This window comes from Phaethon aethereus, assembly GCF_964289735.1.
Source record: "Phaethon aethereus genome assembly, chromosome: 4".
In the NCBI taxonomy this organism is placed as follows: domain Eukaryota; kingdom Metazoa; phylum Chordata; class Aves; order Phaethontiformes; family Phaethontidae; genus Phaethon; species Phaethon aethereus.
The window spans coordinates 82,105,720-82,121,806 of record NC_138578.1 but is presented as its reverse complement, the minus strand read 5'-3'; the positions used below and the strand labels follow the sequence as shown (position 1 = coordinate 82,121,806).

At 46.5% G+C, this 16,087-nt stretch overlaps 1 protein-coding gene across 1 annotated transcript; it reads left to right on the top strand.

Annotated features, from left to right (window-relative positions):
* Positions 1–495: 495 nt before the first annotated feature.
* Positions 496–15,569, top strand: PANK2 (pantothenate kinase 2; the record flags this gene model as incomplete). The annotated part of the gene is made up of 7 exons (XM_081999141.1): positions 496–685; positions 9,302–9,654; positions 10,717–10,970; positions 11,966–12,142; positions 12,381–12,504; positions 14,934–15,059; positions 15,519–15,569. 7 exons carry the CDS (start codon positions 496–498, stop codon positions 15,567–15,569), a joined length of 1,275 nt encoding a protein of 424 aa, XP_081855267.1.
* Positions 15,570–16,087: the final 518 nt, after the last annotated feature.

Here is a 16,087-nt window from a genome sequence, read left to right as displayed (position 1 = left end):
AGCCTCCTTAGGCATTGCCATAGTTACCAGACCTGTCAATCAGCCTGCCTTCTCCCGCCCTGAGAAGAGGGCTCACATCACTGGACAGCTGACGTGTCATTCTCTTTCCAAAGGAAAACCATAGGCCAACACTGCCGCATATCGACCCGCCCCGGCGGGCGCCTTAATCCCCGCCCCGTACCGAGCTGTCGCATTCGATTGGATAGCCGCGCTTGTCACTATCCGCGGCCGAGCGCGGAGGGTGGGCCCGGCACCCCGCTACCGTCCCATCCCTGTCTCCCATTGGCGAAGCCGCCTGTCGTTCCGTGCGGCGAAGGACGTGGATTGGGGGACACCTCACGGTATGTCCCGCCCCCCTCCCCGGGCCGGGGGAGCGCGCGCCGCGCAGGGGGCCGTTTGGCGCAGGCGCGCTGGAGGCCGCGGCTGCGGCTGTGGCCGTTGCGAGGAGCGCGGCGCGGCGGGGCGGGCGGCCCATGGGGCCGGGCCGCGCTGCGGATGGAGCCGCTGCGCAATGGCGGCGGCGTGGAGGAGAAGCCGCGGCGGCGGGGGGGAGCAGACACCGGACCCCCGCGGCGGCGGAGCAGCGGCGCGGCAACCGCTGACAGCGCCGCGGGGCCGCAGCCCCGCGAACGGGGCGGCTCCGTTAGCCGCCAGCGCCGGGACTCGGTCCGCAAGAACCGCCCGCGTGAGTGCGGCGGGGGGGGGGCGGCCGGCGGCGGCTGCCGCGGGGGCGGGGCTTGGGGGCGGGGCGGGCGGTGGGGAGGTAAAGGGTGGCAGTGGGAAGGGGCGGGGCCTGGGGGTGGGGCTTATGGTAATGAGCCCGAGTGGGGTGGGGCCGTGGTGGGTGGGGCCGGGAGGGGCGGGGCTAGGAGGGTGGGGTGGGGCTGGGGGAAGGGGGCTTTTTAATGGGGAGTGGGGTGGGGCAGGGAGGGATGTGGGGACACGGGGACGGCACAGTGGGGCGATGATATGGGCCCAGCATGGCCAGTTTGGGGGTGGCATGGGGGGACACAGTGGGGTGATGATAAGGGGACAGCATGGGAGGACACAGTGGGCTGATGACAAGGGGACAGCATCGGGGGACACAGTGGGGTGATGACTCGCTCAGCATGGCCAGCTGGGGGACAGCACGGTGGGGACTCGGTGGGACAGTGACATGGGCTCAGCAGGTTGTGGTGGAGGATGGCAGAAGCTGGGCTCCAGGAGCTCCGGGAGATCAAGGGCAAGGTGGTGCCTGGCCTGGCAGGGCAGGACACGGAGGTTGGGGCTGTGGTGGCTGCTGAGGTGCCTGAGTCAGAGACCTTGGACTGGAGGTCAATGGTGAGGACACACGGGGCGAGGAAGAGGAGGCAGAAGGACAGACGGAGGGGCTAGGATGTGCAGCCAGGGCCAGGGGGTGAAGGCTGTGTGGTTGGATTGGTAACTGGTGGAAGAAAAGCAATGGAGAGCAAAGAGAGTGGCAAATGTTTTGGGAGAGAAGAACCCCGCAGGTTTGCCAGGGACCGAACCAGGCTATGGAAGGAAAATATGGTCCCCTGAACTACGTTTTTAAAGGCTGTATCAGAAATGGTCTGTCGTGCAAAATGGATGGCAGCCTTCATTTTGGCAGCAGCGGGAGCTGCCGTTCAGGTGGCTGTGGCTGGTGACTTATTTCAGCCATGTTTGAAGCGGAACCGAGTGATTATTTCTTTACTTGTGCCAGAGTCCCTCCTGTTGGAAGGAAATTGCCATACCCTCAGAACAAAATAGTGTCAACGTAGTTCCCCGTTACCTGTGCAGCTGTTAAAAGGACATCAGCAAATGAGTCCAGGGTGGAAGCAGGAATCAAAATTGTCCTGCATCTCGTAGCAGGACTTGGTCTCTTGGCTGGCAAAGCTGAGGCGTTATTGTTACTGCATTAATGTAACATTTTAAATAGTGTTCTTTCTTTTTTTTTGGTAGCTGGAAAATGGAAGCTTCTCTTTTGCCCTGTTTTAGTGTGGAAAAACAGGAATTATATCTCAAAAGACTTCCAGAGACATTTGCTGAACCGGATGCTGCTTACGTTACTAATTTCAGGCGAGTTCTGCTCAGCGATGCTAATGTAGCGTCAGCATGGCTCTGCTAACCTGTGTTCCCTTTCATTTCCAGATCGTGCTAGATTACAGGAATGATCCTGCACCAGGAAATGATTGTAAAGTTAATGTTAAATAATTAAGGTAATTGTGGGGCGCTCTGCTTACCTGAGAATTAGTAGGACGAAAGAGAAATTTAGCAGGGGGGTGTATTGGCACAAGCAGTGGTGAGCATCCTTGTGATTTGCATGCAGCAAAACCAGCTTTGTATGTGAAAGTCCTCTTGTGTGGCTGTCGTTGTGACAAAATCACAGCAAAACGTACTGATGGGAGCTGTGGGGTTGTTAATGCTAGTTAATAGGTTGTAGCCAGCTGTAGGGAAATGAAGGGGAACTCTGGTATGAAAATTAGGGTCGAAATAGATGGAGCTGTACATCAGGTGATTTATACTTCTCTGCCTTGCTCAGGGGCATTTTCTGTGTCTTCTATGGGAAATGCAGATTGAAGTTGGACGTTGAGGTTCTGGTTTGTTGCAGTAAAGTTCAATGCAGAGACTGGTGTGGGATACTTTTAGGAAAACAGGTGTTGTGGCAGCTTCCAAGACAGGATTTGGATCCAGTCTGGAAGGTCAGTGTAGTGCAATTTGGGATTATGACATAGCCTGTCTTTCCTAAATGATTTTTGTGATAATTGGAAGAGAAACGTGCTTGAGCGAGTACATCCCTTAATAGGGACAACATCTGATGTCAGAATAAATTACATTTTGAAGTGAAAATGCTTGATCCCACCTTAAGGAAGATTCAAGCAAGTCTAAATGAATGCAAACCGCTTAATGGGCATCTGATCAAAAATGTCCTACTTTAGCTCCCACTTGTCTGCTGCTGGTATGTGGCAAACAAGCTCAGTGACCTTGAGGCTTGTCTTGCCTGCCTGTGCTGGCAGATGCCCTGGCAGATGAGCCCTGCTTCCCCAGGAATGAAAGGATTTCAGCAGGCTGCGATTCAAGCTCATGATCTTTCTTCCTCCCTCACGTCTCTCTCTACCAGTACTGTGCAGCAAGGGCTCTTTCACCGCAGAGATGAGCGGAGGTCTGAGACCGAGGTGTATGAGATTGGATATATCTGAAATAACCTGACCTGCAACAGTGCAACCGACATATGAGCTGTGTGATGTTGTGCATCTCGGGCTATTTAATGTTTCTTGGCGAAATTAAAGAGCTTTATGGCAGACACTGTGATTTTCAGTATGCCACAGGAAAAAGGAAGAGAAGTCAAGGACACTGTTGCTCTCAGAAGAGAGTGAGAAATATCCCTGAAAATGTTGTGAAGCAGAGATTTGTTGAAGTTCCTGCTTTGGAGTATTATGCTGGTGGGACGCGAGGGGGAGCTTGACGGCATTATTAGTACAGGCAGAAATGATAATACAGAAAAAGCTTTACCAGCTCCGGGGATGATACAGAAGAATTTCAATAATGGTACCGATAATTCATTACCAGAAATCGACATTTAAAAGCTGGACTGGAAATACCCCAGATGAGTAAAGGAAATCTTCGCATTATGTTTACTTTAACAAAACTGTGGGATACCAAATGGCTCACTGTGGGTAGGGGATCATCGGCTCATAACTTAAGGATCCATCTGAAATGCAACTTGAGCTGCTTGTCGCATGAAGAAAATCCACCATGGAGATCTTTAATTGTATCGCCTTTTTCGTCTTGACACTTCTGCAGCTTTCAAAATAGGTCTGTTGAGGGGTTTTTTATTTATATAGTGTCCAATTTTATGAAGTAATTTATGTAACAAATAAAGGCATTATATTTTTCTTGCCCCAGAGAGCTTACAGTCTAACTCTGAAAGGGATCTGAAGATGAAGGGAGGGTGGCAGCTCTTGCTGTGGGTACACATAGTATCCTGGAGCTTTTCTGTGTCGGAGGTTACTTAGTGCTAGCTATAAGCCCTTAACTTTGCAGACTGATCTTTTGTTTGTTGGTGCATATCCATAGATTTGCCCATCAGAAGAAGGTTTATTATTAAGACAAACTGCTCTATGTAAATTGTGTGTATGAAAGTGTATGTATAGAGCTGCTTTTTAAAATCATCAACGCTATGAGAAAACAATACTTTGTCAGGCCAAAAGATGAAGAATTTCTTGGGAAAAAATTGCTTTAAGATATTTTGTAACTGCTGTTGCAGTATGTTGCATTAGGGAAGCAAATGAAAATGCGTCTCACCGTTGGGTGCCTTAGCAGATCTGCTGAGTGGTGCCACAAGCTTGCCAGGTCCTGAAGTCACCTTCTTTGTACCTCAGCTACTTTTCACACTGAGTACCGTTGCATTTATTTTTTTCTTCTTATACGGTGTTTGAGAGCAGGGTTAGTGGCTGTCATCGTGCTAACAAAGTAATGTAGAGAGTTTCTTTAAGGAAAAAGACTGTAGAAGGTTTTGAACGGAGAGCAGTTTTGGCTTTGAGAAGAGGATTTCCTGCCTTTCTCATAAACATCCAAATATCCTAAACTATATATTAAACGCTTCCCAAAGGTGCTGGGCAGGAGGAGAGTCCAGAGTTCCACACCGCAATGCTCCTGTGCTCTGCCTCTGGGTTTCTCATCCTCCCCGTCATTTTCTGTCTGGGAAGCACTCGGAAAGGAGAGCCATGTGAGGCTCTTTCCCAGCACAGAGGGCTCCAAGTAGCAGGAGGGATGTGGTGAAGAGAGGCAGTGTTTACATTTTCTGCCTTTGCCATTAAAACTGGCATTTTCTTGCGATGGTTATTTCAGCAGAACCTTCTGACTGAGAAAAATCAGCCTCTGGGCTGCCCAAAGGCTCCTGGATGCTGCCAGTTCTCACACTGCTCTAGATCTGCTGTCTTCTGCAGTAGTTCTCTTGGAAAAAATGCTTCAGAGGCTTAAAAGGGAGAGCTCTTTGGATATCTTTCAACTGAACTGTAGATGCTGGGAAAAAAAATCCGTGTTTTAAGAGAAATCTCGGTAGCAGATGGTGATGGCATTCATCCAAGAGAGCTTCCTTCTTCCTCCTTTGAAGACATGGATTTTTCTAGTTCTCAGATACAGAAGAGCTGTTGCTGCCCTACGTGTTCATGTAGGCTGACTTCCTGTCAACGTAAGGAGAAAAACCTGGTTCTCCATGTCGTTGAAATAATTTCCTTCTCTTGTTTGTGTGTCACACCCCTTTCCCACAAAAATGGATTTATAGGGGAAGTTTTGTCTGTGCCCCAGGTTATTTGAGTGCTCTGTGCAGTTTTTACTGCATAGAAAATCCTTTATGGTATGGTAAAGGAGTACTTAATTTTGAGCTAGCACGCTTCTTCCTTAGATTCTTAACCTGTGGCTGGGATGTATATAATGAGAGATCCATAATTAAGAATCATTTGGTTTAAGTTAATTACCTTAATAGGCTATCTTTTAGAATTTATCCCTGGTGAGTTACGGAAGGTATAGCCGAGCTGCTGGCAGGTGAGGAATGCCAGCTCGGTGCAGAGGCTTCTGCAGTGCTGCATGGGTGTGTGAAGCCAGCTCCCATCTGAGGCTGTGTCCCTGCACGGGGGGTTGGATGCTCTTTTTGGAGCCAGCTGGGATTTAGCGGGGCCAGTGCGGAGTAAAGACTAGTAAGCCCTGAGCCCAACCTGACTGCAGTTTAAACCAAGTTCTGCAGACATAATTTCCCCATTAGCCATGTCTTCTGGTGTGCCAGACAGTGGATAGCTGGCGTGGTTTAACCCCATGCTTGATGTTCTGCTAGTCCAATGGCAGCTATAACAACATCTGAAAAAAAAGTAAATTGATAGATATTTAAAAATTGAAGGTCTTGAGGGCACAGAGAATGAGCTGAGATGAACTTTAAGGAGCTGCTACCTTTTTTTGTAACTCAGAAAGCTTCCTAAACCAATGGACTGAGTTGGTGATTCTCATGCCCTAAAATCTGGAAGGTTTGTGTCCCTGAATGGAGGAGTTTGCTGGGTGAACTTCACAACCAACTTTAAAATGGACTACTGCTATTCTACTTAAAAAATGCATGCGGTACCAGCTGAGTGTCTATTCTGAAGTGGAAGCCCGTCAGCTGGTGATGAAGCATCCCATACGGCGTTTTCAGTTACGTGGCTTCAGCGGGGCACCCGTGCCTTAGTTTTTGGATGCTCTTCTTTTCTGCTGCACCCCAATGAGGGCACCTCCGAGACCCCACCCTGTGTTCTCTCCCTGTTTCTACCCTTGCATAGCTGGGCAAAGTGACGCTGGGGAGAGGATTGCTATCTCCAAATACGAGGGTGGGGATGCTTTAAAAAACAACCCACAAGTGCAGGCTTCATAATGCGGAAAAAAATCTGCATGTCCTGATGGGACCAAATACATTCCAGAAATCAAAAGGACGTTTCCCGGCACGAGGACAGGTCATTTCTGGAACCAACACCTTCGTCAGAGCAACGACGACAAAACAGCCAACTGCTTTTAAGAGTGGGAAATTTGTGAAAAGGGAGTCTAGAATGTCAGTGACCACGACAGACGGGAGAAGACTTGTCAGAGTAATGTGGGAAGCCTCTTCCTGTTCCTTTTCTTTCATAGAGCTTGTTAGTTTTCTGGCAGAGTTTAAGCAGTATTGAAAAGCACAGTGAACGTGGGGGGTCTGGTTTCAGTGATCATATACATGAGCTGGGTATTTAAATAGAGCGGTGTTTACCAGTTCTAGTCGCTGGAGGGACTGGAGAAGCAGCAGAACGCTCTGGTTTGGCTGCCAGTGCCCTATTTTTACCTGTGTGCCGTTGATGGTATTTTTATTGCTTCTTCTCTCAATAGCAGGGCATGATGCTTATTCAGAGCATTTTTCTGCAGTAGTTAGTTGATAAATCCAGAACTTTCATTGAAAGAAAGACAAAATACTTTGAGGGGGTCCTATTCTGCATTAATATGGGGACTGCTGACTTACGGATGTATATGCCATATTAGAGATGGCTTTAATATGCCATGGTTTATCGTAATAAGGTACCCTTTTTTAGGTTTAAGGTGTTGGGAAGAGCAGGTGAGTGAAGCAAGCGGAGGCTTAGTGGGTTTTGTTTGCTGTCCTGATGCCCGCCGCGCAGAAGTAGTGTCCATCTCCCTGCTGGGTGGTCATGGTCTCTGTGACTTCTGTTTGCCACCTCAGCTGCTGTTGCCACACTCTTCCACGACGAGGCCCTTTCTTTTGGGGATACAGAAATCCTGGAGTTTGTCCTGCCTTTCCCTTTACTTATACTCTGGGATCTTGGACTCCCCTTCCCATGAGGGTGCTCCTCCTGGTCTGGTGTCCCCGGGGATATGGTTCTCCTGACATTATGTGATGAGGTCCAGGCAGCCAGTGTTCCTCTCCTGAGAAGTAACTTAACTGTTTAATTTAGCTATAGTAGGGTTTTCTTGAGGGAGCCTTAGGATATAAGATACATATGCTAAAATTTTCTCTTAAGCAAAGCACTTGGTAGACTTTCCAGCCTGAAATGCTGGTAAGAGTTAGCAATTCTGAATTCTGGAGTACAAAATAAGAAATTGTCATAAAAAAAGTCCTTGAATTGCTCCTGCTTTCTCTCTCTGTTGGACTGTGATTCTAATTTCTCTCGCTTTTATTTATGAACAGTTATTTTTGTGTCTGTTCTTGTTTGAAGTAAATGCATTAGCAATAGAGAGTGATTGGGATTTGGATGTGCCTCTTAAAATAGAGTTTGCATCTTCTTTCAAGATTTCTTTTGGTGATGGTTCGGGGTGGCCTCTATGTAAATATCTAAAAATAAATCAGTGGTTTAAAAATAACGTGAGTGACTGATGGCTGTAGCAAGTCCTGGGGAACTGTGATGCTCTGAAAGGTCCTGTTTTACCTCCGCTCTGTAGAGCAGCCAAGTTAACCCGCCAAGGAGAGAATACATCGTCCTCAAACATGTGCTGTCGGGTTTGTGGCTCTTCAAAGATAATTTTCTTTTGGGAGTGAGTTCCCCTCGTGCCCCTGAGTTGTTTTCTTTGCTGTTCAGCTTTCTTAAGTGCCGCCTCTGGGTATCTGGGTATTGCTGTCAGAGAGCTCAGTGCTCCTGCAGCCCGAGTGGCGGGGTCTCGGTGTGCCGCTCCCGCGCTGCCAGGACGGGGGGACGAGGAACACGCTCTCGCTTGGGCAGTTCTGTGTTCTGGGGGTAGCTGCTGCTTCCCAGTGCTTAACCGGAGGGGTACCTGCTTCCAAATGGCGGTAGGAACGAGGGCTTCTTCATGCTGCATGCTTATCTGTCTGCAGATAAGAAAACATATTTTGCAAAAATAACAGTAGCATGTTATCATGCCTGTCTCTGACATGTAAGAATTTTACTAAAACCTGAGATCCTTCTTTCTGGAGGAATGTTAGTAACATCTGTGCTGTATTCAGGTTTATTTTCTAAACATTCCTTTTCTCCTTTTGGAAGAAAACGTAAGGGTTTAATCCTGCTGCTGTAAGCCATAACATGTGGCTGCATTTTTCTCTTTTCTCTGGAGCCCGTGTATCTTATTAGCTCTAGCCTATCCTTTAGCTCATTAATAGTAATATTAATCTGTTCCAGTTCTCATCTCTAATCGCAGATTCCATCTGATCAGGGTTTTCTCTTTATCTTTTCCAAGAAGCTCATTATCTAATACAGCTGTAAATGTTGCTGGGCCTGACACTAATGCATTTTTTGTACCATGGGGGAATTTGACTAATAAAATAATCCAATTAGACATTTGTTTTTGTCTCCTTGGGGCATCTTAGATTACTTGTCTACCTCAGTTATGTGTTGTAATTAGTTAACGTTTGTACATCCCTTTGATGTAAAAGCAGTGGTATTATCCTTGGCTCTGGCTCTGGATAAGAACTTTATAAAAGAAATAGCTGGGGATTAAAATTACAGCAGTGTCTAGCGGGTGCACGGATCCTGTCAGACCTGCGCTGTGTATAGCTTCAGTGCTGCATGGTGGTGGGGTGTTTTGAGGATTACCTGTCAGATGTTGGGAGCTCCTGAACACGAGGTACCTCAAAACAGGAGTTGAGTCCAGGTAGAGAGGAGGCTCAGCCACACTTGTCAAAGACAGAGCAGAGTGCTAACACTTTTTCTTCTGTTTTCCACTTTAGAAATGAATAGATCGAATGGGCCTGCACTTTGGAGTCCCTAGAGAATTGATTCAGTTTATAAGTATTTTGCTGGTGGTATGACAGTATCATACCCTGTTTCTTTTTCTTCTCCTTTTTTTTTTTCTCTCCTTTCTCTAGTCTTTCCTTGGTTCGGCTTGGATATCGGAGGGACCTTGGTCAAACTTGTTTATTTTGAACCAAAGGACATCACTGCTGAAGAGGAGGAGGAGGAAGTGGAAAATCTCAAAAGCATTCGCAAATACCTGACGTCAAATGTAGCCTATGGATCTACAGGCATTCGGGATGTGCACCTTGAACTAAAGGACCTTACCCTGTGTGGACGTAAAGGCAATCTGCACTTTATACGCTTTCCTACTCATGACATGCCTGCTTTTATTCAAATGGGAAGCGAAAAACACTTCTCGAGCCTCCATACTACCTTATGTGCCACGGGAGGTGGAGCGTACAAATTTGAGCAGGACTTTCTCACAGTATGCATTTTTGGCTTCTATATGATTAGGATCTGGTAGTGAAATATTTTTAAGGCTTACAGCTAGAAAACTTTATCTGCAGACTCTAAAACTTCTCTAAATCTTATGTCTGGAAGAGTGTACCTAACTCAGGCTAAACTTGGTTCAGGAAACAGCATGGGGAGTCAAGTCCAAATTAGGATACTTTCTTTCCTGAAAGTGCATGTAACATTCCTGTAACCCTAAAAATTATGCTCTAACATCATGGCGTATGCTTTTACAAGGCTTTCTCCATATTACTAGTCTCTGATGATGCTGATCTCAGTCTTGTGGGTTTTTTTCTCATTGCTGTCCTTCACGTGCTTCATATTTGTTTTATTGTTCCTTTGCTCATGTGGTTTCATTTCTAACACGCATGTGAGTGAGCTGATTGAGGCTCAGTCAAATTTGGTGGTGAATTAACTGAAAGGAGGTTAGTAGCTGGAATTTGATGTCATCATGTGGCTTCATTAGGAGTTTGACTCTTGTTCACAGGTTGAAAAACATGTGTGATAAATACTTTGTTTAACCAGGGCTTGAAAAAATGCACTAAATAAAGAGGCTTTTTGTGCAGTCAAGGCAGTGACATGAGGGGAGAATAATTTTGTAACTTCCTCTGTTTCTCTGTTTTCTGGGTGTTTTTTTGTTTGGTTTGCTGGTTTGTTTGGGGTTTTTTTTGTCCAACAGTTAAGTCCCTTTTCATTTTTCTTTGTTTTTCATGCTAATGCCTTGGATTCAGGATCTAAATCAGGCCCTTGGAAGTTGATGGGATTCTCTTGGCGTCCCATCTGTGGATCCAGCAGTTCGTTTCCGCCGTCTTTCACGTCTGCACACTTTAGGGCCAGGATAGTTAGCAGTCCGTGCACGTGGAAAAGATGGAGCCCTCCTGTGATCTGTATTTCTCTCTCAGCCGCCACGGGGAGTAATGGAGATAGCAGAATTTAGCTGGCAGGGAATGCATTTTTCTAGCCCTGAGCATAAACATTTCAGATCCCTAGCTACTTCTCGAATGTTATTCTTTTTTTTTTATTTCTTTCCTGCCAGATGGGTGACCTTCAGCTTTGTAAGCTAGATGAACTCGATTGCCTTATTAAAGGAGTTTTATACATTGATTCAGTTGGATTCAATGGGCATTCAGAGTGCTACTATTTTGAAAACCCAACGGATGCTGAAAGATGTCAGAAGCTCCCATTCAACCTGGAGAATCCATATCCTCTCCTTTTGGTGAACATTGGCTCAGGGGTCAGCATTTTGGCTGTGTATTCAAAGGAAAACTATAAACGGGTAACGGGCACCAGGTGAGTGCTGTGAGGGGGTAAATTCACTTGGAGTTTTGTTTTAGAATCTGGAATGGACTTTTGCATTGTAGGTGACATTTTCAGGGACAAGCTGCAATAAAGGTGGCGATTTGAATGACCAAGCTTATGCTTGTGCTGCAGTCCCTCATCTCTGACAACAAAGTTCCTCCTTGGAAGAGGGAATCTGATTTTTATGCTCTGGATTCCTTACTGCAACCAGTCTCTTTTATTCCTATACCAAGGCAACTGAAAAAACAGCTTCTGAACTGTTACATTTCCCATCAGAGAGATCCCATAGTTTGCGATTATCCCAAATACACTCCTAATGATCATGTTAACAACCGTTAGCTTTGCTCCAAGCAGTAGAGATTTGCATCCTGAGTTCTGAAAGTTCCCCTTTTTTGGTGGGAGGGATGCTGGCACGGCAGTCTTTCGCCAGACAGTTGCCGGACTGCTGCAGCTACCGGTCCTGAAGATGTGACTCTTGTTGCCAGGCAAAGCCAGAGAGCTCTGTGGCTTTAAGCTTTCCTGAATTTCTTGAAAGTTAGCAATAGTTGAAAACCCCTCACAGTACAGGTCTTACTCTTATTATATGTCCTTAATGGCCTGTGTACCTAGTGAAGTGAACAGGACGTAGCATTGTTGAGTTTTTTGTTCTCCTAAGTTTTGAATAGCTGTACTCCAGTAACCCCTCAGGACTAGTATTTATTTTAAGATCGACTTCTCTGAGTGCTTGGAAGAAGGTGCATATTGTAAAAGAAGAAGATTAATTTGTCATTTAGAAACATGCCCTCTGCAGAAGGCCGTGAGGGCGCGGGATTCCTTACAGGCTGGAAGATATTTGAAAGTTATTTTTCACAATCTTTTCCAAGATTGCTCTCGCTGAAAAGAGCAGAAGCTGAAGGAATGGGGCAGTCTGAGCGAATTCAGATGTGTATCTGAATAATCCCAGCTTTCAGTGGAACAAGGTGACTTTCGTTTCCTTTACGTTGCAGCCTTGGAGGGGGAACGTTTTTTGGTCTCTGCTGCCTTCTTACCGGTTGCTCCACCTTTGAAGAGGCCCTAGAGATGGCGTCCCACGGAGACAGCACCAAAGTGGACAAACTAGTGCGGGACATTTACGGAGGAGACTATGAGCGATTTGGATTGCCAGGCTGGGCTGTAGCATCCAGGTAATGACTTGACTGATTTTTGTTTTCATGGGAGATTCTGCAAGGATGAAAAACTGGATTAACGTGTCTTAGGAGAGCAACCATTCCTTCTGCTGTTCTGTTTTAACAGACCGAAATTACTGATAGCAACGCTCTTTGAAGTTAGAAATAAACACAACACTTTGGTAAACTAGCAGTTCCCATTTTCTTCCGGAATTCTGATGCAAATGGACCTTTAACCCGAAAACTGTCGTTACAGCTTTGGAAACATGATGAGCAAGGAGAAGCGGGAATCTGTCAGCAAAGAGGACCTCGCGAAGGCTACTTTAATAACCATCACTAATAACATTGGCTCCATAGCACGGATGTGTGCACTTAATGAGGTACTAAGGGGAACCCGTTTCATTGCTTCCTGTCTGAAACTTTGCTTTACATGCTGCTGTCCCACAGTATCTCTCTTTCCCTGCACACGCTCCTGTAGATGCGTGTTCATACTCATCTTTTTGGACGTTCAGGAAGTTGTAATCCACTTGTTTCAGATTCTTCAGCAAATTTTGCCCTTGCTCGTCTGTGTAGTTTGAGCCAGATCGTTGTGCTGGGAACTGAAGAGCTGTGAATGAATGTGGTGTTGGCTGTTGGTCTCTCTAGGCCCTCTGCTTTGTCGGGAGTTACACGGCTCCTCTGCGGTGGTTTGAGGAGCGGTAGGTGTGTGATAAACTAGAGCTCTGGGACCGCTGAGAGAGAAGGAGAGGTGGGGTGGAGTGGCGTAGGGGCTGGGTACCTGTCCTGTGCTGTTTCTATAAGTTGCTCTCGTTTTCTTGGTCGGGCCCCAGCGCTTCCACAGCTGTTCCTGTATCTTTGTGCTTTCAGCTTCTTTACAGTGCTGCCTTGTTGCATTCATGTCAAGCAGCATTGTACAGGGCTATGAAAGAACAGAGAGATGCTCTCCGCTCCAGTCTCAGCCTGTTCCTATGGAATGAAGCACACCACCAGACTCCTGTTGCTGTTTGCAGACGCTCACTATTTACCTTCATTTAACTGCTGAGACTAGGCAAGACGTATTATAAACAGCCTTGCCCACAATACATCTGCTGAGTCCTCGCTCTAGAGTGCACAGCTGAATGCAAAGAGGATGCTGAACTGTTAGGGGAAAGCGTTAATGAATGTGGGGATGGAAGGAAAATCCGTAGATGGACGTGAATGAAGGAGCAGGTAGGACTTGGTCCTGATTCCTTGGTAAGAGGAAGAACTGGAAATTGGTTTCTTGTTGGAGAACAAGCAAGCTTCAGAGTTCTTGGCTCAGGAGAGATATTTTATGATTGAAAAGTTTGGCTGGAAGTCTGATTTAAATCCAAAATATCACTACTTGGTTGGTCTCTTCCTTTCTTACACAATTGTGTTGGTTATGGGTTTCTAAATCTTTTTGTTTGTTTCAGAGTAACAGTAGACAGCGATTCAGCTTTTTTAGTGATGAGTAAAAGGCTGGAGTTGGGGGGGTGGAGAGAGGAGATGGCACTTGATGAGCAGTGTTCCTAGCCAGTATAAGGATCTTATAGCAGAAAATCAATTCTTTTACTCAAATTCCTAAGCTAGAAAGGCTGTATTTACACCTGTGGATTTCTGGGTAGTGTGGAAGAGTCTGAAAAAGAGCCTGTCTTAACACAACCTGGCTGGTACTGCTTTCTGACAGAATTGTGGATGTAAGGTTCTGCAGATCCTGCCCGATGCTTTCAGCAGTCACTTGATTTATAGAATCATAGAATCACTTAGGTTGGAAAAGACCTTTAAGATGATCGAGTCCAGCCATTAACCCAGCACTGCCAAGTCCACCCCAAACCATGTCCCTGAGCACCACAGCTACATGTCTTCTAAATATCTCCAGTGATGGTGACTCCACCACTGCCCTGGGCAGCCTGTTCCAAGGCTTGACAACCTTCTCAGTGAAGAAATTTTTCCTAATATCCAGTCTAAACCTCCCCTGGCGCAACTTGAGGCCATTTCCTCTCGTCCTATCGCTGGTTACTTGGGAGAAGAGACTGACACCCACCTCACCACAACCCCCTTTCAGGTAGCTGTAGAGAGTGATGAGGGCTCCCCTCAGCCTCCTCTTCTCCAGACTGAACAACCCCAGTTCCCTCAGCCGCTCCTCATAAGTCTTGCTCTCCAGACCCCTCCCCAGCTCCGTTGCCCTTCTCTGGACACGCTCCAGCACCTCAACGTCCTTCTTGTAGTGAGGGGCCCAACACTGAAGACAGGATTCAAGCTGCGGCCTCACCAGTGCCGAGTACAGTTCTTATTTTTGGTCTTTCGGGTATTGTCTGGCCCCTCCCAGTGCCATTCCTGCTGCTCCCAGTGCATCCTTTCTGATCTCGCCTTGCTCTTTTGAACCATCTCTTGCTGCTGCCAGGCTCCAAGCCGACTCAGTGTTGTCTCTTGTTTGCAGATTGGCTCTTTTGGGTCCGTTTTTAAAATTCATTGCTCAGAAAGCTGCAAATGCATTACACTCTTCCCTCTGCAGCTCCCATCCCCACTCACCGCGGCAGTTGCGCTCCTTAGCTGCCTGGAACAGCTATTCCGGGAGATGCGGTTTCTCTGGATCTGGTTGCTTTAGTGTCGACTGGTGATTTCCCTCGGCTTCCAGCTGGTTGTTTTTCATCGGGTCTCAGTGGAAAATGAAGAAGCTGCATGTGGTGTTTTTAAAAGGCACTAAAAGTGTAACTTTTTTCTTTAAGGTGGGGTATTCATCGTTGCAAATGGAAAATGGAATTCAGCCTTAATGTTCCATTGTTTTTTTTTTCCTTATTACCTGCAGAACATTAATCGAGTGGTGTTCGTTGGCAATTTCCTTCGGATCAATACAATCTCGATGAGGCTTCTGGCATATGCTTTGGATTACTGGTCGAAGGGACAGTTAAAAGCACTTTTCTTGGAACATGAGGTGAAATTACTTTTTAGATTGATGATGTTCTCTCATGTCAAAATTGAAATCCTTCGTGAAACAGCCGTGTGGAGTCTGTAGCGGTTGATACACGCTCTGCAGCAGGTTCCCTGTGCTTTCTTACTACAGCCACAGTTACTGCAGTATCCAGTGCAGGGTCACAAAAAACATGTTTATTGTTCCAGTAGGTAACAGAAGAACTGTTACTACCAAGCTCATCTTCCTTGTGAACATTAAGACTGTTGACAGTATAGATGATTCTGTGCAGCTCTGCTTTCCCATACAGCGATTATAGTTAGAATCTATTTTGTAATTAATGTACCTGCCCATAGTTATTTCTTTCAACCGTCCTTTATAAGTTGTTAAAATTACACCACACGTGTAATATCACTCTTCTTGTGTCAGGTACGTGCCCATGGTTGAGTTTTTAATAGATATTCCTGTCTGTTTGCTCTTCAGGGTTATTTTGGTGCAGTCGGTGCTCTTCTGGAACTCCTGGATTCAGCCTGACTCCATGCAGATTTCTGTACGTTGGTCCTACGAAGTCGGGGTGCTTCCTGGGCCCACGTTTTGCTTCAAAGCATCCGTTCGCTGACTTGTTAAAGTAATTGTACGTGACCCACTCAGAAAAGGAAAAGGACTGTTTGCGTTTCTGTCTGTAAACAGTTGAAACCAATCTTCAGTTACAACGCGGGTTTGTTCCAAAGCAGCATACATGCAAATATGCTGACCGAAGGTGGTGGTTGTACCTGGAACATCTGTGGGGCTTCTAGTCAAAGAAGCTGACATCAAATAGCCCTTTTTATGTAGTCTTCTACATATGGTGGCGACGTGATAGAGGACTTGCACTCTCTTCCCTCCATCCAGATTCCTTTCAGCGCTGAATGTCTACCCAGTTCACAGTTTATAGAGTTCAGCTGCAGCATTTTGCGTTCCGCAGTGAAAGGCATCACGTTCTCATTAGGCTGGAAATTGTCTGTAAAGGAGAAAGCACATCGGCACAGCCCTGGCACTTCTGTCTCCTCTGA